The 25,873-nt window shown below is 49.9% G+C and overlaps 4 protein-coding genes across 5 annotated transcripts in view; 2 read left to right on the top strand and 2 right to left on the bottom strand.

Annotated features, from left to right (window-relative positions):
* Positions 1-25,873, bottom strand: part of LOC139673817 (zinc finger protein 850-like) — a 584,874-nt gene that overhangs the window by 179,527 nt on the left and 379,474 nt on the right. Inside the window, exons 5-6 of the mRNA XM_071559638.1 lie at positions 24,282-24,992; positions 23,985-24,197 (exon numbers count right to left, since the gene is read on the bottom strand). Of these exons, the coding sequence (XP_071415739.1) occupies positions 23,985-24,197; positions 24,282-24,992 (924 nt within the window). The remainder of the gene's footprint in view (positions 1-23,984; positions 24,198-24,281; positions 24,993-25,873) is intronic.
* Positions 1-25,873, top strand: part of LOC139673815 (zinc finger protein 850-like) — a 262,338-nt gene that overhangs the window by 96,269 nt on the left and 140,196 nt on the right. The gene's annotated exons all lie outside the window — the stretch shown is intronic.
* LOC139674133 (olfactory receptor 14A16-like) lies at positions 7,032-13,769 on the top strand. The gene is made up of 2 exons (XM_071560279.1): positions 7,032-7,991; positions 13,668-13,769. Exons 1-2 carry the CDS (start codon positions 7,032-7,034, stop codon positions 13,767-13,769), a joined length of 1,062 nt encoding a protein of 353 aa, XP_071416380.1.
* Positions 14,580-16,058, bottom strand: LOC139673874 (olfactory receptor 6F1-like). The gene has a single exon (XM_071559804.1). The coding sequence runs from the start codon at positions 16,056-16,058 to the stop codon at positions 15,075-15,077; it is 984 nt and encodes a 327-aa protein (XP_071415905.1). The 3' UTR covers positions 14,580-15,074.

Below are 25,873 nucleotides of genomic sequence, written 5' to 3'. Positions count from 1 at the left end.
TGCGTAAGGGGCCCACTGGAACCAGTAACTCTGTGATGGGCTCCTGAGGAGTCCTTCTTGTTTATCAGTGAGGGGGGACTCAGAACACAGGGTGATCTCTAAATGTAATCACAGAATATTCTGAGCTAGAAGGGAGCCTCAAGGATCATGGAATCCAACCCTTAGCCCTGCAGAGAATCATTCCCAAGAATTAAAGCATGTCCCTGAGAGCTTTCTACAAGTGCATCCTGAGCTCTGTCAGCCTTGGTGCTGTGACCACTGCCCTGGGGAGCCTCTTCAAGTGCCCAATCACTCTCTGGGAGAAGAACCTTTTTCTAATATCCAACCTTAACTTTCCTTGAAATGTTCGGTCATTCTCTCGGGTTTTGTCACTGGCCAGTGACAGAGAAGAGATCAGTATCTCTCCTTCCTTCTTGTCCTCACTTGTGATACTTCAAAGAGCTTCTCAGCATGGCTGTTTGCACTTTGCCAGCTGAAGATCTGAGGGAATTACTTCTATTTGTTCACCCAGTTGCACCTGCCATAGTTAGTAATGGTTGTGGATGCTTGAAATCACTGACAATCTATTTGCTCTGTAGGTCAAGTCTTGTGCATCCTGAGAGGCAAAGGGACAGTCCCTTAGTGGAGACAGAAGAGCTGTTCTGTCCATCAGTGCTGTTCTCACCTGCCCTGTGCTGGCAGCTTGGAGCTGGATGAGCATCATACACAACTGTTCCCCCAAAACAAAACTGCACACTGCTGAGAGCAGAGGAACCCAGAAATCCGAGTCCAAAGAGCAGAAAGACAAACTCCTCACCTTTTTCATCTCTCTCCTCCCAGACAGAGACACAGAGCTATCATTGTAGATGCCCAGAGCATTTCCATGGATTTAGCACTGAGGTGATTTCTCCATGGAGTTCCTAGACAGCACAGAGATACTGTGGGAGAGCTGTGCCCCTTTGGAGGGCATCCTGCAACCCTGCAGGAGACCCCGGGAAACAGATGGATATCCTGAAGTTGCCTGGCGGGGTCCTGGGCACTTTGCTCCCGCAGAAACATCACTACAGCAGGACCCAAAGGGTTTGTGTCTCGACAGAAGCTGAAACTGCAACCCTGAATCCCCCTCATTGGCTCAGAAGAGCCAATGGTGAGAACAAGGACAGCACAGGCAACAGGGGATGGCAGTGAAATGCCACAATGCTCCTGCCAAGGGAGGAGGGACACACAGAGACAGATGGAAATCAGAAGCTTATCCTTCCCTGGGCTGTGGCTGCTGCAGGACAATGCCCACCTGAGCCCCCACGGACCTGAGGGCAGAGGCTCTGCTTAGGCTGGGAAAGGAGCCCAGGGAGGAGTTGGTCAGGGGAAGGTGTCTGTGCCACAGGGCCAGCAGGGAGGTGCCCACATGCCCCTTTCCAGCATTTGTGGCAGCAGCTCCCTCTCCCTCCCTGCCTGTCTGTGCTGGGAGGAGCTGATCCTGCCAGCAGCCACCTGCCTGTCACTCCTTCCACCCACACCTTCTCCCTGCAGGGCCATGGGGCAGCTCCTTGGCCGTGCTGAGCTGTCTGTGACAGGCACCAGAATCCCTGCCCCAGCACGCAGAGCCCTGGGCTGCAGGACCCTGCCCTGCAGGACAGCCCTGGGCACCCCTGGCTGCACTGCCACCCTCACTCCCCACAGCCATCCCTGGGAGAAGGGAACCTTCTTGCCCTCTGCCTCTGATGCTCCACACCAGGAAATCCAGGAGAGCCATCCTGACAGGTCTTCTCAGTGCTGGCATTTGGCAGGAATTAGAGACACTTCCAGGAACTCACCTGCACTGCTCTGCAGCCAGACTTACCCTGGTAAAGTGCTGTGAAGATTCCTCTCCTGATGAGCTCTCACCTGTCCTCCCACCCCAGAAGACGTAAACCTCTTTCTCACTTCTCTTGTCTGCCCTTGGTGCCTGCAGGTCCTGCCTTGCTCTGCCATATGGCCACCTCCTCTTCACTGAAGGTACTGTGGGAGTCCTTCTGAAAGATCCTGGAAGCTGTGGGATGTGCCAGCTTTAGGAGATCCTTGCAGGGAGGGAAGATTAACTTTCCTGCAGCCAGAGAATTCTTCTTTCAAATTCTGTGCAGTTTTCTCCTTTAATGAGAGCTCAGTCCCCTCCCAGCCCAGGCTGCCTCTCACCTCTGTCCCTTCCCTGCTGTGCCCTCGGTGTGTGCAGGCAGTGCCCTGAGCCCTGCTGGGCTGTGCACAGGAGCTGCTCCTGGGCAGAGCTGTCTCTCTGCAGTGCTGCCCGCTTGCCAGGAGCTCCCTGTGTGCCAGGAGCCCGGCCCAGCTCAGCAGCACAGCAACAGCCCAGGGCATTTAATGGCCCTCTGGGGGGTTTGGTGCTGACTCCCTGAACATCAGACCCTGAGGAAAGGTGCAGAAACCTCTTGAGAAACCCAAGTCACATTCAAACTGTAAACTTTCTTGTAATGCTAATGGGTCCCACTGAGGAATCAAACTCAGAAAACATTTCCAGCATCTTGTAAAATCACAAAGCTGGAAAGAGTAATGACAGGTCACAGAATCACAGAATCATCACGGTTGGAATAGACCTTCAAGATCCTCTGGTCCAACTCTGAGTGAAAACCACCATAATCACCCCTAAACCACTTCCCAGAGTGTTACATTGATGCCAAAGTCGTTTTTGGTTTCTGATTTTTCACATTTTGTAGATTTAGGAACACAGCAGCTATAGATTTTTAGTAGGTTAATATTTCTAGCTTAAGTTTAATGTCTTTCTATCTCTACCCCTGCCCCAGAACAGGTAGCAAGATTCTCTAGCTGTTTAGTCTCTTTTCCATGGTAAAGAGCTGAAGGATATCAGAAAGCCTACGGAATGAAACATAAACACATGTCAGAGTGACCCAGAGGTCAGGACTGGAAGAACTTCAAAAGACCTTTGTGTGCCCGAAGAAGAGGAGGTGGATAAAGACAGAGGGTCTTGACCATCCCAGACCCAGTTCCAAGGGGTGGAACAGGGGTGGAACCAGGGCTGGACTGAGAAATATGTAAAGCAATGATTGGAGAGATCTTACTATAAAAGCCATGGAAACTAGAACTGGAGGGCACGTGCATGTCATGTATTCCTGTGGGCCGTAGGCCTGTGATATTAAAGGACCTTTACATTTTATCTTACCCTACACTAACGTGGCTTAGAGTCCTGCTTTGGGGGGGCACTCATGGCATCAACACCCAGGTGCCATGTGAACACTTCCAGAGACAACACCACTTCACTGAGTTACTTATTCAAGCCTATACACTCAGTGAAAAAAACAATTAATATCTAATCTGAACCTCAACTGACACAATTAAGGGTCATTTTCTCTCATCTGGTCACTACAGCCTTGATAGAACAGAACAAATCCCACCCCACTAAAACCTCATTTTCAGTCTTTGCAGAGAGCAATGAGGTCCTCTCTGAGCCTCTTCTCCTCCAGACTCCAGAACACCAGTTTTTTAGGCATTCCTCATGACACATTATTTCCAGTCTCTTCCCAAGCTCCATTCCCTTCACTGGACACACTCCAGGCCCTCAATGTCCTTTTTGCAGTGAAGGGCCCAGAACTGGACACAGGACTTGAGGTGGGGCCTCACCAGTGTCCAGTACAGATGGACAATCTCCGTCCTGGTCCTGCTGGCCACACTAATTTTCATACAGGCCAGGATGCCATTGGGCTTCTTGCCCACATGGGCACTCTCTGGCTCATATTCAGCTGCTCTCAAACAGACATCCCAAGTCCCTTCTGGCTGAGCAGCTCTCAGGACACTCTGCCCACAGCCTGGAGCATTTCATGCGGTTTGTTGGGACCCAAGGGCAGGACCTGACACTTGGCCTTATTGATCCAGCTTGTCCAGATCCCTCTGCAGAGCCTTCCTGCCCTGTTTTAAAATAAGTGCTTTGACACAGTGCACTGCACTATTTTATGCTATAAGATACTCTACTAGGAGGTTTTTAGCTTTTCCACAGGAGAGTAAATATTTAAGTAAAGGATTAAGATCTTTTATCTGTTCACTTCTCTGTTCTTTTGTCTGCTCATTTGTCATAATAAGTAATTCATTTTACATAAGTATATCTGATTTGTCATTGTTAAAACCTGTGGGAAAAAGTGATTCAATCACACCTCTATAATTTACACTGCAGTGTAACTCTGAGGCTAAGATTGGATCCAGTCACACCAGGCTCAACTCTGAGAAGGAGTTTAGAAACCAAGGGGTCCTTTCTGCCCCTCACAGCTCAATGAGGCAGCTTCTCTAATAAACATTGTCTGAGAATTCTATTTCCACCATCACCCCATGAGGTTCCACAGAGCCCCAAGATCCTTTTGGTTCTCTGAGTCCCTGCAGGGTCAAGATGACCCTTTGATTCCATGAGGTTCTGCAGACAAACAATGATCCCTTTGGATCAGTAAGACTCTTCAGTGTCACACAGGGCCATTCATTCCATGACGTTCCACACTGTCACACTGGTCTCTTGTGCTCCACGAGGCCCTGCACTGTGACAAAGGTCCCTTAAATCCATGAGATTCCACAGTGACCTCGTGATTCCATAAGGTCCTGTGTCGGGGTAAGGTTGATTTACGGCGGTCAGAGGAGGCAGACTCAGGCAGCAGTTAAATCAGAAGGCTTACACTGAAGACAAAGGACTTTATTTTTAGTTACAGCTTTACTTTCATCTACTTTCTTCCACAGCAAGTCATCTCAGAACTGGTCAGTCAGCTCAGTTAAGCATACATGGAAACCTTCTACTGGCCAAAAGCTCTCCTGCATTCTGTAGGTGGCTCCTTCCACCTTCAGGGTGCCCTGCAAACTTCTTTCATTCAAGAATACACTCTGAACTCTTACATATCAATCTCTTAATCAATTACCTCAGACATTCAGGGGTCCACAGACACACTGAGTTAAACCCCCTAGTCCTGCAGTGTCACAGTGGTGGTTTCAGAGATGGTGGAGCTTTTACTTTTGTGGTCAGAAATAGAGTGAGAAAGAAATAATGTCACCAAGGGCAGCTGGGGAGGCAGAGCCAGGGAGGAGGGAGAGATGTCAGTGCAGGAAGGGGCCAGCGAGGTGGGGCAGCCGGGGGATGCCGACAGCCTGCAGGGAAAGGGGCAGGGCATGGACACTGTAGGACAGCCTGGGCTGGAGAGGAGACAGGGATGTGCAGAAGCTGAAAGGCCCCAAGAGAGCCAACTTGTGCAGGCCTTTGGCCATGGCTGCTGTGTGTGCCCCTGATGGCATGAGGAGACAAGTGAGCCTTGCAGTCCTGGGGCCTCATTGCCTCCTTGTCCCTGCTCAGCAGCCTGGAAGGTGCCACCCCATTGTCCTGACCTTGGCATTGCACATTCCCACATTCCAAGTGCCCCAGGAAGGGCCTGGAGGAATGAGGGAGGGCCAAGATCACCCTTTCCAGGGCCTGTTGGTCAGGCCTTAGCCCTTTGAATTCTAAAACACAGCCAGTTTTACTAAAGATGAGAGTCATCTTTCCCTTCCTTGTCTATACTTGCCATCACTCCTTCCAGTTTTCTGCTCTAACTGGAATCTGGGGACAATTTCTCAGTCTTGTTCCTTAGTGGGACCCATTACCACTACAAGAAACTTCAGTGTTTCAATCTGCTTTGACTTCTTGAAAAGTTGTTTGAAGTTACTCTGATGGACTGAGTCTGATGTAAACAACACAAACCCCCCAGAGGGCCATTAAATGCCCTGGGCTGTTGCTGTGCTGCTGAGCTGGGCCGGGCTCCTGGCACACAGGGAGCTCCTGGCAAGCGGGCAGCGCTGCAGAGAGACAGCTCTGCCCAGGAGCAGCTCCTGTGCACAGCCCAGCAGGGCTCAGGGCACTGCCAGGGCAGCTCAGGGACACCAGCAGGGCACAGACAGAGCTTAAAGGGGCTCAGCATTGGGAGGATGACTCAGAGCTCTTGGAGGAGAAATCTTTGCAGTGCTGGACATGGTGAGTCTGTGGGTGCAGGGCAATGCAGGGGCAGCTCCTGGAGCCCCAGCTGATGGGATGTGTGAGGAGGGGGCTATTGGGGGACACTTTGGATTAGCTGTGGAGCTGGGGTTGCAGCCAGGGGTGCCCAGGACTGTGGTGCAGAGCAGGGTCATGCAGCCCAGGGCGCTGTGCTGGGGCAGGGACTCTGCTGCCTGCCAGGGTCAGCTCTCAGCCAGCCTGGGGAGCTGCTCACAGGGCTGGGGAGAAGGCCTGCATGGAATAAGTAAACACTAATATGGGGGGGAAGGGTCTTTATCCTTTGGAGAGCAGGTTGCAGGGGTGAGGGCTGCTCACAGCTCTGTCTTAGAGAACATTTCCCAGGGATCTTTTTGAGAAGTGCAGCAGGTCAGGGGCCAACTCTAAGAGAAGGACCCTATTCTTTCAGCCTTCTGTCCTGAGTATTAAGACTGGGACAGAAGCCTTAAAAATTGTCTAAGTTCAGGAAACTTCAAACTTATTATTTTTAGAGAAGAATAGAGTGAGAAATGTCAGTCATCAACACACCATGTCGTATGGACAGTGTCAGTGTCCCTTTTGCAGCCTCCTCAGGGTCATTCTTATGTTGCCATCAGAGTCTCCATAGCCAGAGATGCCACTGGACTGCTCCCTGCTGCTCCTGGGAGGAATTTTTACTCGAAAAAGGAACAATCAAGAGATGTTAAGGTGGAATACATAAAAAGTAGACTAAAGCCTTTCTTCTGCAGCCCAAAGTCTTCCAAGTCATGGGTGCAGAGGCTGAATTTCCCACTGCAGGTGGGTTACATGCAACACCCATTGTGATTGTCAATGGTGCCACAAACCACCTCCATGTCCCCAGTGCAGCAAGGCAAAGCTGAGTGCTTGGCAGCACATGGCCAGAGCTCCTACTCCTCACACCACCCTCAGCCAGTAGAAACCAGAGAAGGGAATTAAATCTCTGCTAGAGGAGATTTCTATGAAAACAGAGTGGCTTTTTTGACAGGAAGCTGTTTTACTTTTTCCCCTTCCTTTCCTGTGTTTGAACAGGCTCCATGCCAAGAAGCAGCAAATGTCCAACAGCAGCTCCATCAGCCAGTTCCTCCTCCTGCCATTGGCAGACACGCGGCAGCTGCAGCTCCTGCACTTCTGGCTCTTCCTGGGCATCTCCCTGGCTGCCCTCCTGGGCAACGGCCTCATCATCAGCGCCGTAGCCTGCGACCACCACCTGCACACCCCCATGCACTTCTTCCTGCTCAACCTGTCCCTCACAGACCTGGGCTGCATCTGCACCACTGTCCCCAAAGCCATGCACAACTCCCTCTGGGACACCACAACCATCTCCTACATGGGATGTGCTGCACAGCTCTTTCTGTTTACGTTTTTTATGTCAGCTGAGTTTTTCCTCCTCACCATCATGTGCTACGACCGCTACGTTGCCATCTGCAAACCCCTGCACTACGGGACCCTCTTGGGCAGCAGAGCTTGTGCCCACATGGCAGAAGCTGCCTGGGCCAGTGGCTTTCTCTACTCTCTGCTGCACACAGCCAATACATTTTCCCTGCCCCTGTGCCATGGCAATGCCCTGAGCCAGTTCTTCTGTGAAATCCCACAGATCCTCAAGCTCTCCTGCTCACACTCCTACCTCAGGGAAATTGGGCTCATCATGGTTAGTGCTTTTCCATTTGTGGGATGTTTCATTTTCATTATTTTCTCGTATGTGCAGATCTTCAGGGCTGTGCTGAGGATCCCCTCTGAGCAGGGACGGCACAAAGCCTTTTCCACGTGCCTCCCTCACCTGGCTGTGGTCTCCCTGTTTCTCAGCACTGGCATATTTGCCTACCTGAAGCCTCCCTCCGTCTCTTCCCCGTCTCTGGATCTGGGCCTGTCAGTTCTGTATTCGGTGGTTCCTCCAGCCCTCAACCCCCTCATCTACAGCCTGAGGAACCAGGAGTTTAAGGTAGCTCTCAGGGAAGTAATGACTGGATGCTTGACAGTGTTTTCTATTTCCCACAGTAGCATTCAGAGTTCTGTACTTTGCCTTAGGAGCTGGAAAGGTGTTTATAACACACCAGTGTTTTTGGTGCTGCTCAGCAGAGCTTGCACAGCACCAGCACTGTCCCTTTAACATTTCCACCATCAGGGGGCTGGGAAGGAGACATATCTAGGACAGATAACCCAAATTAGCCAAAGGGATAGTCTGGACCGTATGACATCATTTGAGGAATAAAAGCTAAGGAAGAAGGGGTGGACATTCATTATTTACAGAGTTTGCCTTCCTAAACAACCACCTCATATCCTGAAGCCCTGCTTCCCAGGAAGTGCTGGACACTGCTAATGGGAAACAGAGAATATGGATTTTCTCTCTGTTTGGGCATGCAAACTTCTACTTTTGCTACAGTAACCTGTCTTATATGAGCCCATGAGTCATTTTATGAATTATTTTCTCTCTCATGTCAGTCTGGGAATGGAGAGTTGTCAGAACAGTTTGGTGGGCAGCTGTCATCCAACCAAGTGAACCACCAGACTGCTTGATTTCCTCTGTCAGTAGCCACCAGTGTTTGTCACTGCAGGACAAGGCTCTCTCGTTTCTTTTTTTTTAATTTTTTTCCCTTTCTGATGCTGTTGTCTTCACAGAAGTGCTTCATTCCCTCCAACTTAATGATCCCTCCTTCCTGTGTAACCAAGACCCTTTCTGTATACAAGGAGTCTCACTTTGTATTTAAGTGAAATAAATGAACATGCATCAACTTTTTTCTGTTATTGTTTTTACTATCCTTAGCAGAGCAGGAATGAACTGGAAATGAGAACAGCTTTCTAGCTGCCTGAGCCTTGGGATGCACCCTGTGCCTGGAGCAGGAAAAGCTCTTGAGGACCACAAGGGTTGGGGGTTTTGTTCTATCCTGGGGAGATGGGATGGCAGGAAGGGGCTGAGAGCTCTCAAGATCTCCTGCAGAGGAGTGCAGGGCACACAGGTGCCTCCTGTTCCTCTTGCCAAGCACATTCACCACCAGTGGGTCTGAGTCCTCTCTGAGCTCCAGATGCTGCTGTGCCTTCCCAGGGGCTGGACTGTGGTGCCACTGCCCAGAGCACCCTGCCCTGAGCAGGGCTGTGGGGCCAGACCCACCTGGGCTGTGCTGGGAGAGGCCCTTGGTGTTGGAGAGAGCCCAGGGCAGGTGGGAGAGCTTGGAGGGAGCTGGACTGGGCTGGAACAGATTTGGGAGAGAAAACCATCCGTGTATCTCTGAAGTGCTGAGGCCTGAACAACAGGCCCTGAGCCAGAGGTGATCTTGAGATGAACATTGCAATTTAATGTTCTATTTAGCCTTGTGTCTGCTTATTGGCCAAAGCCTGTATATCCTCAGTGAAATACATAAGGCTGCACCTGTGTAAACATCTGTGCTTGTTAGTGAGATACATTGGTATTCACTTATTAGGGAAGATTAGGATCTGTTCTTTGATGAGATATGAATAGATCTGTCTTTCTGTATTTAGAGACAGGTCAAGGCCATGGCAGAGATGGCTGGGCTCGATTGACAGCAGATGGTCCAAACTGACTCCCTGATTTTCCTCTGAAGCCTTGGCCAGGCTTTGGGTGAAAAACAAGGAGAGAAGAAAGCCAGATATTTTCCACACTGAATAAGTGATATAAGCTTGTTTGTTTAACATATAAAAGTTGGGCTCTTTTCACAGCAAAGATGGAAAGCTCACCCAGGAGTGGATGCACCAAGTGGGATTTCCCAGTTCCCGATAGTGGCTCTCTGACCCTCCACTACTATTGCGGCTCCGGGCAGGTCTGTGCTCTTGGTGGAAGGAACACACCAGGAAGGTGGCCCAGGACACTTGTCACCCCCACTATCTCTCTCCAGTCATTTCCAGCCCTGGTTGCTCAGCCCAGGGTTATGGGTGGGTTTTGCTGTGCCCACCTCCCCCCTCCTGCTGGCTCAGGGGCTGTCCCAGGGCAATGGCCAGCCCTGCCCAGCCCCTCTCCTGGCCCAGAGCCCGACAGAGCCTGAGCAGGGCTGTCTGTGAGGCCCCACAGGTGACACAGTCTCACCAGGGGCTCGGAGAGGTGTGGAATAGGACAGGCATGGGGTGACCAAGCCCAGGAACTACCCTGGGCATTCCATCAGAAGGGCCATTCCCCACCATGGATGCTCCTGCCCTGGGCTGGGGCTGCACAGGGGGCTGTGGGACCGGCTGTGGGACCAGCTGTGGGGCAGTGGGGCACAAAGGGGCCATGGAATCTCTGACAGGGGGTGACAGCAAGGCCAGGCACAGACAAGGAATTCCTGGGCATGGCCTGTGTTGTGCATGTGGAACTGCAGGGAAGGCAAAGCTTCCCTGGAGCTGGTGTCTGCCAGAAAAGTCAAGAGCCAAAAGAGCCTCAGTGGCTGTGCTGGAGACCAAGGCTGAAGGAGAGAAATGCAGGGCTGCTGTGGGATGGGGAGGGGGATTTAATTCCATCAGACACTGCTGTGGGGCTGAGGGGCTCCATGGCTTCTCTGTCTGAGTCTTCACTGGAAAGGTCTCTCAGGCCTCTGTGCTCAGGGAAAGCTTCAGGGAGGAGGAGAGCCCGTCTTGGCAGGAACCTCCTGCAATGGCAGAGGGACACATGACAGTGTGTGCCCCTGCAGGGCACTGCCCTGGCCATGGCACAGGCTGGGAGCTGCCTGGCTGGGAGCAGCCCTGTAAGGCAGCTGTGGGTGGGCAGGAGCTGGGCAGGAGGCAGCCGTGTGCCCTGGCAGCAAGGGAGGCCAGGAGCACCCTGGGCTGTGGGACCAGCACAGCAAGGATGTGGCTTATCCTGGTTGCTGTGGCTGAGGAAAGCTGCACAAAGAGCTGTGGAGTTTAGAAATTGTATCCTCTTTCATTTGTACTGTGGGCAATGAAGGAAAACTTTCTGTGCCTCTAAGTGTCACCAGTTCCTGATCCCCTAAAGAGCACAAACCTGATGAGTTCCTACTCCAGTGACACTTGGATCTCCCTCCATACCCAGAGTATAAAGCTCCTTTATTCCAAAAGGTTCCTTGAAATGGAGGGATTAAGGACGCAGGACAGGATGTGGGGAACAGTTACAGGGCATGACCAAGGATTTGGGATAGTTGTGACCCCAGGGCAGGACCCACCACTTGGCCTTGTTGAACCTCATCCAACTGACCAGGGCCCATCGATCCAGCTTGCCCAGGCCCCTCTGCAGAGCCTTCCTGCCCTCCAGCAGATCAGCAATCCCACCTAAACTGTTGTCATCTGCAAACTGACTGAAGGTGCACTTGATCTCCTCATCCAGATCATTGATAAAGATGTTTAACTGAACTCACCCCAATACTGATCCCTGGGAAAAATCCTGGATGTAATTCCATTCCCCACCAGTCCTTGGGCTTGGCCATCCAGACAGATTTTCCCCCACTGAACAGATGCTGCAGAGAGTGTCTGATAAAGTTCTTGTCACCCCAGAATATTGGGATTGATGCAGATTTAACTCAGCAGAAGGCAGAATTTCATGCTCCTTCTCTCTTTTCCTCCCTCTCTGGATCAAGGGAAATTCTGACTGCAGTGTGTGACCTGTGTGCGAAGAGCAAATATGGACAGAATCGGGACAGGAAGTGTTTGGGAATATCTTGTGACCTGTACTTGACAAAGAACATTTTTGCATTTGGTCTAAGACTACCTATTGTGGAAAGTGAACTTCAGTGGAAGCAACGTGGGCTTAATGTACAGCTAAGGAAGGAGTTGTGGGTTTTGGTTTGTTTGTGCCTTCCTTTGTTTTGGTTTTTTTTCTTTTTTTTTTTTTTCTGAAGTAAATGAACATCCCTGTGTGTCTCCTGCAGCTCCTTCTCCAAGTATAGCAGGTGGGAGTTGGTGCCCAGGAGCTGAAACCTGCAGGTCCAGCCTTTAGTGGAGGAAGCTCAGATTGCACAAGGCTGCTTTGAGTGCCAGGCATGTGATGAGGGAAATGGTGGGGCAGGGATTAGGGATAACGTTTGATTAAATGTAAGACGTAAAGGGTCTTGATTTTCATACTTATTTAGACTGCATTAATTGGTACTCATGATCAAAGTAATTTGGGGATTTCTGACATTAATGTATAAACAGGAAAAAATAAACAGGCCACAAAAAATACATCTTTTCTCTTTATTTTAACACAAGATATTAACTTTGAATGCATTTCTGAGATCTCTGTAATTGACCACAGAAGATTTGAAAATTTACAAGCAAATTATTCCCAGGGGCTTGTCTTGTTGAAGATGCCATCACTGAGAAGAGACTATGGAGGGAACAAGCAGACAAGGAGACCATCCCTGGTGCTTGGGAACAAAATCAATTAGGAATTGCTGCTATCAGTGTATAAATAGGAAAAAGGTAAACAGGACAAAAATAAATATTTCTTCATGCATTTTGTTAATGTAATACACTCACTTTGAATACACTTCTGGAATCTGTCTAATTAACCACAGAAGAATTGAAGACTTAATAATAAATTATTCCCAGAGGTTTGTCTTGACTGAACCAGCCTTTAGAAAAGGAAAATTCATCAGCAAACCTGCAGGTTCCTGAGGATGTCAGCAAGCTCTGCTCAGGCCTGGGCCGTACCTGTTCCCTTCCACACTTTATCTATCCCCTCTGCTTTTCAGCCTCACTCAGACCCAGGAACTCCTCAGCTTTACTGGCACCTCCCTGTTCTTGCTGTGTCTGTCTTCCAACATATTTTCTGAGTATCCGTCAGTTCCTGTGTTTCCCACAACTCACTCAGGTTCTTCCTGAGCTTTGCTAATGCTCCCTAAGCATCCACAGTGCCCTTGCCACTCCATATCTCCACACAAATATCCTTCTGCTGCTTCAAATTACAAAAAACATCAACCTGTTTCAGTTCAGCATGAGCCCACCTTTCCCTGCCAGTTCAGCTCTGTCCCCACCTTTAGCACCCCTGCAGCTGCACACACTCTGCTCTCTCTGCACTGTGCACTTAGGAAAGAGTAAAGCTGGGCACACGTGTAAGCTGGGAGAGGTGTGGCTGGAAACAGCCCCACAGAGAGGGACCTGGGGGTGCTGGTGGGCAGCAGGGTCAGTGTGAGACAGCAGTGTGCCCTGGCAGCCAGGAGGGCAAACAGCACCCTGGGGAGCATCAAACAGTAAAACCAGCTGGTCACTGAGGTGATTGTCCTGCTGTGTTCAGTGCTGGGGTGGCCTCACCTTGAGTACTGTGTGTAGTCCTGGGCCCCACAACTTAAGAAGGATGTTAAGGTCCTGGAATGCTGCCAGAGAAGGGCAACAAAGCTGCTGAAAGGGCTGGAAGGCATGTTCTGTGAGAAGCATCTTAGGACTCTGGGCTGCTCTAGTTTTGAGTAAAGGAGGCTGAGACTCTCTACAGCTTCCTGAGGAGGGAGCATGGAGAGAGAGGTGCTGACCTCTTCTGCCCGGTATCCAGTGATAGAACATGTGGGAATGATTCAAAGCTGCACCAGGGAAGGTTTAGTTTGAACAACAGGAAGCATTTCTTTACTGAGAGTGTAGTGAAACTCTGAAACAGACTTCCTGAAGAGGTGGGGGATACCCCAAAGCTGTCAGTGTTTAAGAGACATTTGGAGAGTGCCCTTAATTACATGCTGTAATTTTGGTCCACACTGAAGGGGTCAGGCAGTTTGTTCATTGTAGATCCCTTTTAACAGAATTATTCTCATGTAGTCTGAACTCCTCTATTGCACAGGTGTACCTGTGCATGGTGGATCCCTCCAGCAGCTGTGCTCAGTCACCCACCTGCTCAGCAGCTTACACCAGTCTCACCAGTGGCAGACATTTGGACACATGAGCCCCTGGGGCCACAGTCCCATTCCAGGTGCCGGTACAGACCCTGCCAGTGACACACAGACACACAGAGACAGACACACACAGACAGACACAGACAGACACGCAGACACACACACACAGACAGACACACACAGACAGACTCACACACACAGACACACACACAGAGACACACACGGGCAGACACACACACACAGACACACACACACAGACACACACACACAGGCGGACTCACACACACACACACACACACACACAGACACACACAGATGGACTCACACACACACACACAGACACACACAGACGGACTCACACACACAGACGGACTCACACACACACACAGACACACACAAAGACGGACTCACACACACACACACACAGACACATAGACACACACAGACACAGACACACACACAGACACACACACACACACAGACACACACACACACACACACACAGACACACACACAGACACATACACACAGACACACAGACACACACACAGACACATACACACAGACACACAGACACACACACACACACACACACACACACACACACACAAACCCTCAATTCCAGTCCCTCTGGTTGTTCAGTTTCACATATTGACATACAGGCTGTTTGATGTCCTGGCCCTCCTCCAGCTGCTGCACTCAGACCCCCAGGCTCACACACTCATGCAGATTAGAGATTTGCTCACACAGGAGTTGCAGAATAGTTTAACTCCTACACAAAGAAGTTAAAAATTAAGTTTAATGAGAAGACAGGGCAGACTGCACCATCTGGGTTCCTTAACTTCCCACAAGTCCTGGGCTATCCAAAAATGCTCTTCCCCTGCATTCCAGAATGTGTCCTACACTCCTAGGCAACAATCCCCTTAATCCAAGTGGTGATCTGCTCCCCCTGACTTAGAGCTTTCAAACTGAGACAACAGGGCTGACGACTCTCCCAGGGCAGCCTTGGAAGGAGCTGGGACAAGGTGTCCATTTCTCAGGAGCCTGTAATTTGGACTGTCACTCGGCACAGTTCCTCTGTGCTCTTCTCTGTTAGGGAGATGGATTCTTAGAGACCTTATGGCTCTCCATTGATGGGTCTGGGAGCAGCCAGGGCAGAGGATTAAGTGAGCTACTCCTCCTACCACTGTTAGTGCCCTGTCTGTGTGTGGAGAGGAGCTCCTTATCACTTGGCCAGACACAGTCTGACAAGAGATTAAATCTCCCAAGGCATCCATGCGTGGTGGTTACATACATGGCATTGTTAAACATAGGATAGCATGTCCTTGGCATTTCTGTCCAGAAATGCATCCTGATTAGGGGAAAAGCTTTATTACTGTCCTGGCAAGGAATTTGTTCAGTGCCAGTATCACAGCCCTGTTCCTCAGGCTGTATATGAATGGATTTAAGAATGGGTACAGGACTGTGTTCAGCAAAGTCACAATTTTGTTGGTCTTCAAGGAAGCATCTTCTGAAGGACACATGTAGAGAGCAATACAGCTCCCATATGCAATGGATAAGGTGATGAGATGGGAAGAACAGGTAGCACAAGCTTTCTTCCTCTCAGAGGCTGCTGGAAGATGCAGAATACAGAAAAGGATGCACATGTAAAATGCCAGAGTGAAGCACAAGGAACCCATCAGGACACACGATGAGAAAACAGAGTCTATTTTCCAAAGCAGGCTGGTGTCAGAGCAGGACAGTTTGAACCAGGGGGTGTTGTCACAAAGAAAGTGGGGGATCCTGTTGGAGCCACAGAAAGACAGCTCAGGGAGGAAGAGCAGGCGGTAGCTCTGGAGGCTGAAGCCGATGGCCCAGGCAGCAACGACCAGGCAGAGGCAGAGCTGAGGCTCCATGAGGGCAGCGTAGTGCAGGGGTTGGCAGATGGCAACACAGCGGTCACAGGACAAGACCACAAGCAGGATGAACTCTGTGCAGCCCAGGGCAAAATAGAAATAGGATTGGGCAAAGCAGCTGCTCAGTGAGATGGTTTTCTGATCAGAACTCAGGATTGCAAACAATTTGATGCTTGTGGAGGATGTAAACCAGATTTCCAGGAAGGCCAAGTTGCTGATGAAAAAGTACATGGGGGTTTGCAGGTGATGATCCACACACACAAGGAAAATGATGGTTGCATTCCCCAGCACCGTTGTCAGGTACATGAGCAGAAGGACTAGAGAGAGAAACAGCTGCAGTCTTTGATCAAGCCCTGGGAAACCCTCTAGGATGAACTCAGTAACTGCTGTTTCATTTTCTGGGCCCAGGCTGACTTTCAATCCATCCTGCTGAGACAGGAACATGGCAAAACTAAGGGTGATAATTTCACAGTCTGGACAAAAGTTCTGTCCTTTCCTCTCTGCTTTTTTCTGTCCTGCAGTCTTCTGACATAGCACAGAGATTGTCCTTCAAGCAATTCTCACACCCTGAGTTTTCTGTTTCACATTTCACTTAAGAGTCCTCAGAGATTTTGTTGTCTTCTTTCTACCTTTTCTAAACACTCACAAAGAATTGTTCCACCCAAAGAGAGGATTTTAAGGGGACTGTTGGCTATTTCACCCCATTCCTGGGAAATTCCAAGCTCACTCAGACCTGTTGCAAACATCTGTCACACCTGCCTGCCAAAAGCCTCTCTTCTACTGCACAGATGCTAAACCACAAAATCACATCCACTCTGTATGTTTCTACTTTTCAGTACTTGCCTTTTGCACTGGGAATCCCTGAGAATCCATTCATTTCAAAATAAGCCATATCAAGTATTTTGCAGTCCCCTGCTTTCTTCCACAGCTTCTTGCTGGCTGGTTCTTCAAGAAAGGAGAGTGGAGGGCAGAATAGGAACCAGGTACATCTTGTCTTTTTAGTACTCTTCATAATCACTGGAATCTATTATGGATGACAGAGTGTTCCACACAGTCCCACCTCACACCTGTCTGCACCAGAATGCTCTTGTTTCCATTCAGCTGCTCATTGCTATTGCTGTCAGATGTTCTAACCTAAATGCAGGGCAAGAGAAGTGTGCCAGAAAGAGATTTGTAACCTTCCCTTTGCACGACAGTTTTAGATTCAGAGAACTCAGCCTCCAGAGTCTTCTCTTGTCTCCACTGACTATGGAGGGAGCCTGGAGAAAACAAGTTCCCATGAGTGCCTGCAGTGGAGTAAACTCACTATTCAAGCCCCAAATCTCTGATTAATTAAGTTGTTATGCTTTTAAATCAAAATGCACAGTTCACAGAAGGAAACATGAGAAAAATATATGCAGTAAAGTCTGGTGTTTTTCCTTTCATCTTTTGATTTTGCTTTTACACAGAGAGGAGCAGAGCAGATGACTCCAAAAACAGGGTGATTCAAAATGCCAGGGGGAGGAGAGGAGATGGTGGGTTTGAAGCAGTGAAACAAAGCTGTGTTGATGTGCCAGCAGAGCACTGAAGCCATTTGTCCCCTGGGTGGTGCAGGGACTCTCCCAGCTCATTGTGCACACAGACGAGAGGAGAGACTGATCTGGGACAGTCTGTCAACTGGAAACCAAGTGATGGAGTTCAGTCAAGATCCTTCAAAATTAACCAACTCCAAAAGGAGCAAAAATGAGTCACCTTCCAAAGTAACTGTTGGACTGAATTGTGGGGGACCTCTCCAGATGGGAACTCCAGGCAGTCCCAGGGATGAGCAGATCCTGCTGTGTCCAGGCCTGTTCTTGTGCAGAAATGTAGTGATTCCATCCTGGGTGGAGAATCTGAGAGACTGAGATGTTTCAGAGATCCCTGTAACAGCTTCTGCTGCACAACTGAGTGAAGCTGAATAATTTGGAAGGTGCTGACACCTGTCAGAGAGAAAAAGTGAGGAAGAAGTAGAGATACAAAATGTGCTGATACTAATTGAGAAGATCCTCTGAGCATTGTTTCACCACCCAAACTGTTGATAGGAACAGTATTTGGGAAAGCACTGCATAAAGAACAGAGAAGTACCTGGAAAGGGAGACTTGTCCAAAGAGTACATAAAAGTCTTCTTGTCAGAGGGTTCCACTACTTCCTAAAATTTACATTCAGGGTTAGAGTCAGTTGTTTGCAGAGAGCTCAGCCCCTTCCCAGGGAGGTGTCCCCCAAATCCCCCCATTTCCTGAGCATTCCTGTGCCAGGCACTGGCACATCCCAGGCAGCCCCTGCCCAAAGCAGCCAGGAGTGGGGCCAGCAGCAGGTTGGGGCAGGGGGGGCTGGAGGCTGTGGGGGCTTTGACAGGGGCACTCAGGATGGAGGGGATCACAGAATGCCAGAATGTGCTGAGTGGGAAGGGACCCACAAGGATCATGGAGTCCAACTCTCAGCCCTGCACAGAACCATCCCTAAGAGTCACACCCTGTGCCCCAGAGCATCATCCAAACACCCCTGGGGCTCTGTCAGCCTTGGGGCTGTGCCCACTGCCCTGGGGAGCCTGGTCAGTGCCCACCACCCTCTGGGGGAAGAACCTCTTTCTAAAATCCAACCTAACCCTGCCCTGACACAACTCCAGGCCATTCCCTGGGTGCTGTCCCTGGTCCCCACAGAGCAGAGATCAGTGCCTGCCCCTCCTCTGCCCCTACCAAGGAAGTTGTACCTGCACTGAGATCTCCCCTCAGTCTCCTCTTGTGCAGCTCAACACACCAAGTGCCCTCAGCTGCTCCTCACACGCTTCCCCTGCAGGCCCTTCCCCATCTTGGTTGCCTCCTTTGGACACTCTCTAATGGCCCATTATCTTGCCTCTGTTGTGGTGCCCCAAAGTGCCCCATACTGCTGGTGAGGGAACTGCCAGGGCTGTGTGATGTGGGGCCTGAGGGTGCCCAGGGGACACTGTGACACTGCAGGGGACATTGTGACACTGCAGGCCCAGGGCACAAATCCTCTCCAGTCTGATTGGAGCAGTGTGGGGCTGTCACCTGGGATATCAAGTACAACCTCAGAGAGGAAAAGATTGGGAGATGCCCAAAGGAGTCTGCAGTGGATCCCAAAATAGAGAGCCACTTCCAAAAGGGCAAAACCAACTTGGAAGCTTCCCTGGAGGAGTTGAGGGCTGTTATCTGGGATTTCAGAGTCCAAAGTCAGGGACTGAGGCTCCAAGAGATGTCTGGGAGGAGTCTCAGGTGGATCCTGGAAGATGGAAGTCCCAGGAAAAAAAAGCAAACTCATCTCTGGGACCTGCCCTGGAGGAGTCTGGGGGTGTTCCCTGGGATCTCACCTGCCCTGAGGGGGGGGCAGGGCAGGGGCTGGGCCTGGGGAGGGGAATGAAGTGAAGAATAATCAGGAAATTGTTGTTTTTTATTCTTCCTGTGTGGAAACCAAAGGCTTAATATGATGGAGGGAGGTAAAAATAGCATGAAATGACAACTTTGAGGACTCTGTCTGTGGTGTAGTAATTGTTCATAGTTAATAGAGTTATTAATTAGAACTAATAGAATTAATAGTATTATTACTTTGTTCATCTGTTAATATGTTTCTATAGAATTATACCCAATACAACCATTGTACCTGTTACTGGTCATTGCCTGGGGACCTATAAAAGATCAGGTGACCTTGATGGGACATAAACAAGGGACATAAACAAGGGGTGTCAGGGGAATATCTGAGTGGAAATGGCCTCAAGTGGTTCCAGGGCAGGTTTAGGTGGATATCAGGAAAATGTTTCCATGGAAAGGGTTTTCCAGCCCTGGCTCAGGGCAGTGGTGGAGTCCCCATCCCTGGAGCTGCCCAAGGACACGTGTGGAGGTGGCACTTTGGGACGTGGTTCATTGGTGGCCATAGCAGGGGTGGGTTAATGGTTGGACTTAATGACCCCAGAGGGTTTTTCCAGCCCTGACCACTGAAGGGTCCTGAACACGAGACGGTCATGACCATGAGATGATCATGAGATGATTGTGAGCATGATGTGATCAGACCCATGAGAGGACACTGACCATTTGGCCATGAGGTTTACACTGACCATTTGACCATGAGCTGTGTCTTGGGTTGAGCTGGTAAAATGCCAACTGCCAAGTACAGATCCAGTCTCCCTCCCCTTCTTGCTGAGAAAAGGGAGGAAAAAAACCCTCAAAGATTTAAACTTAATTATATGTATTTATACAGAAAAAAAAAAGAGAAAACTATTAATATAAGACACATCTAGACAAGTTAGATATAACAACAATTTTCTACCTCCCATCAAAACAGACCTCATCACTCCATAAAGCACCTCAAAAGACACCCAGCAAGGCAAAAGAGAGAGAATGACAATAAAATGTTTTACTTCCTGAACTCAAACAAAATGGGAAGTAGCAGTGGGCAGCAGCCAAGGCCCACTCCACCAAGGCAGCAGCTGCGTGTCTTGCCTCTACTTCGGCCAAGATGGGAACTGAGAGAACACCTCCTACTCTACTGCACTTCTATCTCAGTTTGCATCATTGAGGATGAAATATTTCTTTGGTTGCTCATGTCAGGTGACACCTGCCCCTCCTAATCTACATAACATTATCAGGGCCTGCTAAAGGTAAGGCCCACATCTAGGCCTAACTAAAACTACTACAATCATACCAAAGGACATCAAACCCATATTCTACATCTGTCTATTTCATGTGCTTAAACAGTCTTTGTTTTTTCAGAGCCATCTTCCACCCCTCCATATTGTGGGCATTAGTCCATTAGGTGGGGTATTTGGGGCAATAAAAGAACAGTTCATCATTGGACACCAACATTGGTTCAGCTCAGGTCTTCTTCACATGATGGTTCATGTCCTGCAACACAAAACTCAAAATGCAAGTTACTTTGTTCTCCCAAGGTTAAATGTCCTTGAGGCACACACTGGGTCTCCATCCCCTTCTCAGGGGTCACCATCCCCTTCTCAGGAGTCACCATCCCCTCACTGGGGTCACTACATCCTCTTCAGGGGTTTTCACAATAGCAAGCACATGTTTCACAGCTGTGGATAACCTTAAAAATTGTGTCCATGGTTAAATCCACCCATCGGTCTTGCCCACCTACAGGTGGCCCAAGGCATCTGGGCCCACCAAGCCAGGAACAACTCTCCCTTATTCTAGTCCAGGTGTGATGTTCATTAGCTCTCAACACTTCCAATTGGTCTTCTTCCATCAATCTAGCCATCCCCACAGGGCATGGGCTATCATCACCAAGTCAGTGTAGAGGTAAAGCCTTGGCCACTGCTCTGGTTCTGCAATGTCCCACAGTCTCAGTTGTCCCTCTCCTCCTCCTGGCTGGAGGCAGGGCAGCCTTATTGCTGCTCTTGGCTCTTTTCTGAGGTCTCTGCGTCAACTACGTGGACAGCCTTTTTACCACCTTTCTTCCATTTTATATACAGAACTAGATCCACTGTCCCACCACCTCATGTCTTCCCCCCTGTCACACAGGAAGGACCACAGTTTACCACATGACCCACACTTGGGGTTTGCTCTCTGTCTGGGTGGAGCAGGACAGAAAGCACAGTCTCTTCATCTGTACTCATATTCTTGGGGTGTTGACACAGGAAAGGTGTCTGAACTTAGAAGGGCAGTCAAAAGAGAGGTTAACACAAGCATCCAGCAGGGAGAAACCATTGTTTATGTTTTGATGTTCCACATGTACTAAAACTATGACAATAACTAGGTATGTTTATATAAACAAGTTCTGGTACAGCAGCCACAGCTCCCGGGAAGCCTCCAAGCTCCTGGGAGGCCAGCCAAGGTCCACTGGCCAAAACTGGGTAGACACACCAATCTTTGTTTTGGTTTGAAAAGTTGGCAAGATGCCAAGTATGAACCAAAGTGACAAAGACCCCTCTTCCCCACCCCGCCAAAAAAAAATGGAAAAAACCCTCAGAAACTTACACTTAACTTGTTTCTAGAAAGAGAGAAAATTAAAAGTAAACTACAATACAATACTCGCTCACACAAGTTAGATATAATGAACAATTTTTTCATCTCCCCACCCAACAGAAAACTGAACTTCTCAGGACACAAATCTCACTATTTTGGTTGCAAAATCACCCAAGAGAACTCCACCCCCCTAGGGACAGACCCAAGCAAAGAGAAAACTAAGAATAAACATTTCACTTTCCTGTAGGTAACATAGAGGTGAGGTGGTTCTGGACCCAACTCAGCGGATGACAGCAGCAGCATCCTGCCACTACCATGGCCAAGACCAAAGAGAGAAGCACCTCCTCCTACACTGCATTTATATTTGAGATGACAGCAGAATGTGGTATAGAATACCACTGGCCAGAAGAAGACAGCTGTCAGCTGGCCTGACCCAGCTCCAGTCAGCTGATAATCCCAGGCCTGCTCTAAAAACTAAAGCCTAAATTTAGGCCTACACCTACTTAAACACAGGACATGCAAGAACCTTAGTGACCCCTCCAAGTCAATACAGCAGAGCATTAAAAAGCTGAAAGAGTTTACTGTTCAACTTGACAAAAGTGATGATCGAGGGATGAGCAGTTTAACTGGCCTGACAAGTCTGACACAGGACCATGGTTAAAGAAAGCATTTATTGTTACATCAATGAGTTTGTTTGTGGTTTTTGCTATTATGCTTTGTGTTCTGTCTTTGTTATCTTGCATGCAGCATATGATTAATCACAGTTTTGCACAAGTCTCTGTGTTACAGCCCAAAAATAAAAAGGGGGAGAGGTGGGACTGCAAGTTTGGCGTGAAACCACAGAGATGCTTGGAGATGTCAGCAGGAAGCCATGGGCTTTGAGCAGAAACAAAGAAGAGCTGTTTGCACTCCAGATCTTAAGTCTGACCCTTTCTGTCTCAGAGTTTTGTCCTGCTTGCTGTATTTGTGGTGCTGGGAATGGCTTAAAAGATTGTTAACTTTCCTGGGTAGTGGAAAAGTACCAGCTTGCATGTCTCTCCCCCTAGTTTGCATGCTCCTCTCCCAAACCCTACAAATTGCAGAGTTCGTAACTAGTAAAGGTCTCAGTTTGTACAAGCAACCTGAGTTTGTGCCTCAGTTGCCAAAAAACAGCTTACAAGTCAGCAAAAATTACAAGCCACCAAAGCCCGCCCCCATCCAGACACCAAAACCAACCCCATGGTGGCAAAAGCCTCAATAAAACCAGCTGTAAAATTGTGACTTTTGGAGTTTATCGCCCCCTTCCCTTCAATGTGCCACATTTAATTAATCAGGTGGTTATTTCAGCCCCTCAAAGACAAGACCATGATCTGGATGCTCAGCCTTGGCCCAGCTCCGGCATCGCTCCAGCCAGTGCTGACTCAACCAGCCCTGAGTTCTCCAGCCCAGAGTTCTTTTCAAGAACTCCCCCTCACAGTGGAGCTCAGGAGACTGGGATCAGCTTCCTGGTGCTGCTTAAACAGGAGCTCATGGAGACTGGGAGGAGACTTTTGGTACTGAGTAAGTTATTGGCACACCCAGAGGAGAGATGAGAAATCACTAACCAGGACAGGAATTCCTTCTCAGTGGCCACAGTTGAATATTTGGGTGTTCCTCAGCAGCTTTGTGGTTCTGTTCTCAGTGTGTTTCCTTGCCAAAAGAAAGGGGTGCGGAAACCAGCTGCAGAAACAGTTGTCTGCCTTAAACTTGATGTTTAAAAGTTTCTGACCAAGGGAGATGTGCCTTCGCTTTGGAGACTGGAATGTTCATGGTTCGTGGCTCCAACATGCTCCAGTTGCAAAAGCAGTGGGTGCTTTGCTGCCCTTGGGCAAAGGAACCACCCAGGGGCACAGGGGGGAACATCCAACCCGGGAGGTGACAGGCTGGGCTTGGAGCCACAAAAAGGAAGGGTTATTTTTATGCTTTTATATCACTACAAAAAGGATCTAAAACTGCTCCAAAGCTACTTTACATGGCAACAAAGTGTTCTAAACCCTACATATACATATATATCGATAAAGTAAATCTAATCTGCCTCAAGGGGTGGATTAAAAAGTACCTGGGTCACCCTCAGCTTTATGGGGGTCAGGACAGGTGCCAGACAAGGGGGAAGCTTCTGGCAGCTGCTCACAGAACCCACTCCTGAAGCCCACCCTGCTACCAAAATCTGGCCACAGAAACCCAATGCACTGCCCAGCATGGATCACCTGGAAGGTGGGTCTCCAGGTCTCTGCTAAACAGGCTTCATCAGGAAGGCTGGTCATCAAGTCTTTACCCAACATGGGTCATCAGGTCTGTGCCCAACGTGGGTCACTGTGGATCATCCAACATGGGTCCACTGATGGAGCTGCAGCAGTGGACAAAGCTCTTCCTGTAGTCAGGGCACTCGGAGGGCTTCCCTTACTGGTGGGTCCGTTGGTGTTGGGTTAGGGTAGAGCTCTGGGTGAAGCTCTTCCCACACTCGTCACACCTGTGCGGCCGCTCCCCAGTGTGGATGCGCCGGTGAGTGATGAGGCTGGAGCGCTGCTTGAAGCTTTTCCCACACTCCCCACACGTGTAAGGCCTCTCCCCAGTGTGGATACGCTGGTGAAGGATGAGTTTGGAATTTTGGTTGAATCTCTTCCCACAGTCGGTGCAGAGGAAGGGCCTCTCCTCTGTGTGCCTCCGCTGATGCACAAGAGCTTCTGAGCTGGTCTGGAACCTCTTCCCACACTCAGAACACCTGTAGGGCCTCTCCCCAGTGTGGATGCGCTGGTGGGTGACGAGGGCGGAACTCTGCTTGAAGCCCTTCCCGCAGTCGGTGCAGCGGAAGGGCCTCTCCTCTGTGTGGGTCCTCTCATGCACGAGGAGATGTGAGCTGGTCTGAAACCTCTTCCCACATTGCTCACACTTGTATGGCCTCTCCCCAGTGTGAATGCGCTCGTGAGTGAGGAGGCCAGAGATACTCCTGAAGCTCTTCCCACATTCCCCACATGCATAGGGCCGTTCCCCAGTGTGGATGCGACTGTGGTTGATGAGGGTGGACTTGTCACTGAAGCTCTTCCCACATTCCGTGCACGTGTAGGGCCGTTCCCCAGTGTGGGTGCGCCGGTGAGTGACGAGATTGGAGCTGTGCTTGAAGCGCTTCCCACATTCCCTACATGTGTAGGGCCTCTCCCCAGTGTGCAGGCGCAGGTGGCTGAGGAGGGCAGAGCTGTCCCTAAAGCTCTTTCCACATTCCTTACATGGGTAGGGCCGTTCCCCACTGTGCATGCGCTGGTGGCGGAGCAGGTGGGAGCTGTTCCTGAAGCTCTTCCCACATTCCCTACACGTGTAAGGCTTTTCCCCAGTGTGGATGCGCTGATGGCAGATCAGCTCGGAGCTCTGGCTGAATCCGTTCCCACATTCCAAACACTTGTAGCGTTTCTCCCTTCTGTGAAGCCGCTGCTGCATCACCAAGTCAGAGCTCTGGTTGGAGCTCAGGCTGCCTTCCCGGGACAGGGTGGGTTGTTTATCCTCAGAAAGCCCTGGGCTAGGCTTGGAATGTCTCCTCCTGGCAGATCTCCGTGGCTTTTCCTCCTCAGTGACTTCCTGCACTCTGGAGCTGTTCAAAACAGCCTCTGCCAGCAGGTTCTGCTGGGGGGATTTGTCCTCCGTGCTCTCCGTGCTCAGCTCGGGGCCTGGGGCAGGAAGGAACAAGGACAGGCAGGGCATTTGCCTCCGGCCCCCAGGGAAGGCCAAGGACATCCCCCCAAACCCGGCCCCGGCAGGACGGCGTCAGCAGCGGGGTTGTCCTGCAGCCGGGGCCATGCTGGGCTGGAAGATGCAGCACAAGAGAGGGGCAAAGGGGCACTGACTTCCTCCTCACCTGACTGGGGGTTCCGGGGCATCTTCCTCTTCCTCCCAGCCTCCTTCTCTATCTGGCCAAGGCTGAAGAATGACAAATCCTGCTTTGGGGGGAAAACAAGGTGTGAGTGCCTTGGCTTGGGGGATCCTCTTGCCCAAGTCCATGTCTAGAAGTCACTGGACATCTTGTGACCATAAAAACCTCCAAAACACCAAAATTTAGCCCAAAACAACCCTTGATTATATTGGCAATAACTGGACATGACTGGGATCATCTGGGCAATCTCTGGACCCACACTGACGGTGATTGGGAGCAAGTGGGACTATGCTGGCAGGGAACTGGGATCACACTGGGAGAAACTGGGAGCAAGTGGGAGTGGCTGGGTCTATACGAGTGGCTACTTGGCATGACTGAGACCATGCGAGAAAGACTGGGGTCAAACTGGGAATGTACTAAGGGCAACTGAG

Source organism: Pithys albifrons, chromosome 7 (genome assembly GCF_047495875.1).
Source record: "Pithys albifrons albifrons isolate INPA30051 chromosome 7, PitAlb_v1, whole genome shotgun sequence".
NCBI classification, from domain to species: Eukaryota; Metazoa; Chordata; class Aves; order Passeriformes; family Thamnophilidae; genus Pithys; species Pithys albifrons.
This window is presented reverse-complemented; position numbering and strand designations above follow the sequence as displayed.

Bases quoted from the DNA above. Each gene is read 5' to 3' on its own strand.
- LOC139674133 (XM_071560279.1), top strand. From the start codon at position 7,032: ATGTCCAACAGCAGCTCCATCAGCCAGTTCCTCCTCCTGCCATTGGCA. The intron at 7,992-13,667 runs GTACTTTGCCTT...TCTATTGCACAG, and splicing joins ACAGTAGCATTCAGAGTTCT to GTGTACCTGTGCATGGTGGA.
- LOC139673874 (XM_071559804.1), bottom strand. From the start codon at position 16,058: ATGTTCCTGTCTCAGCAGGATGGATTGAAAGTCAGCCTGGGCCCAGAA.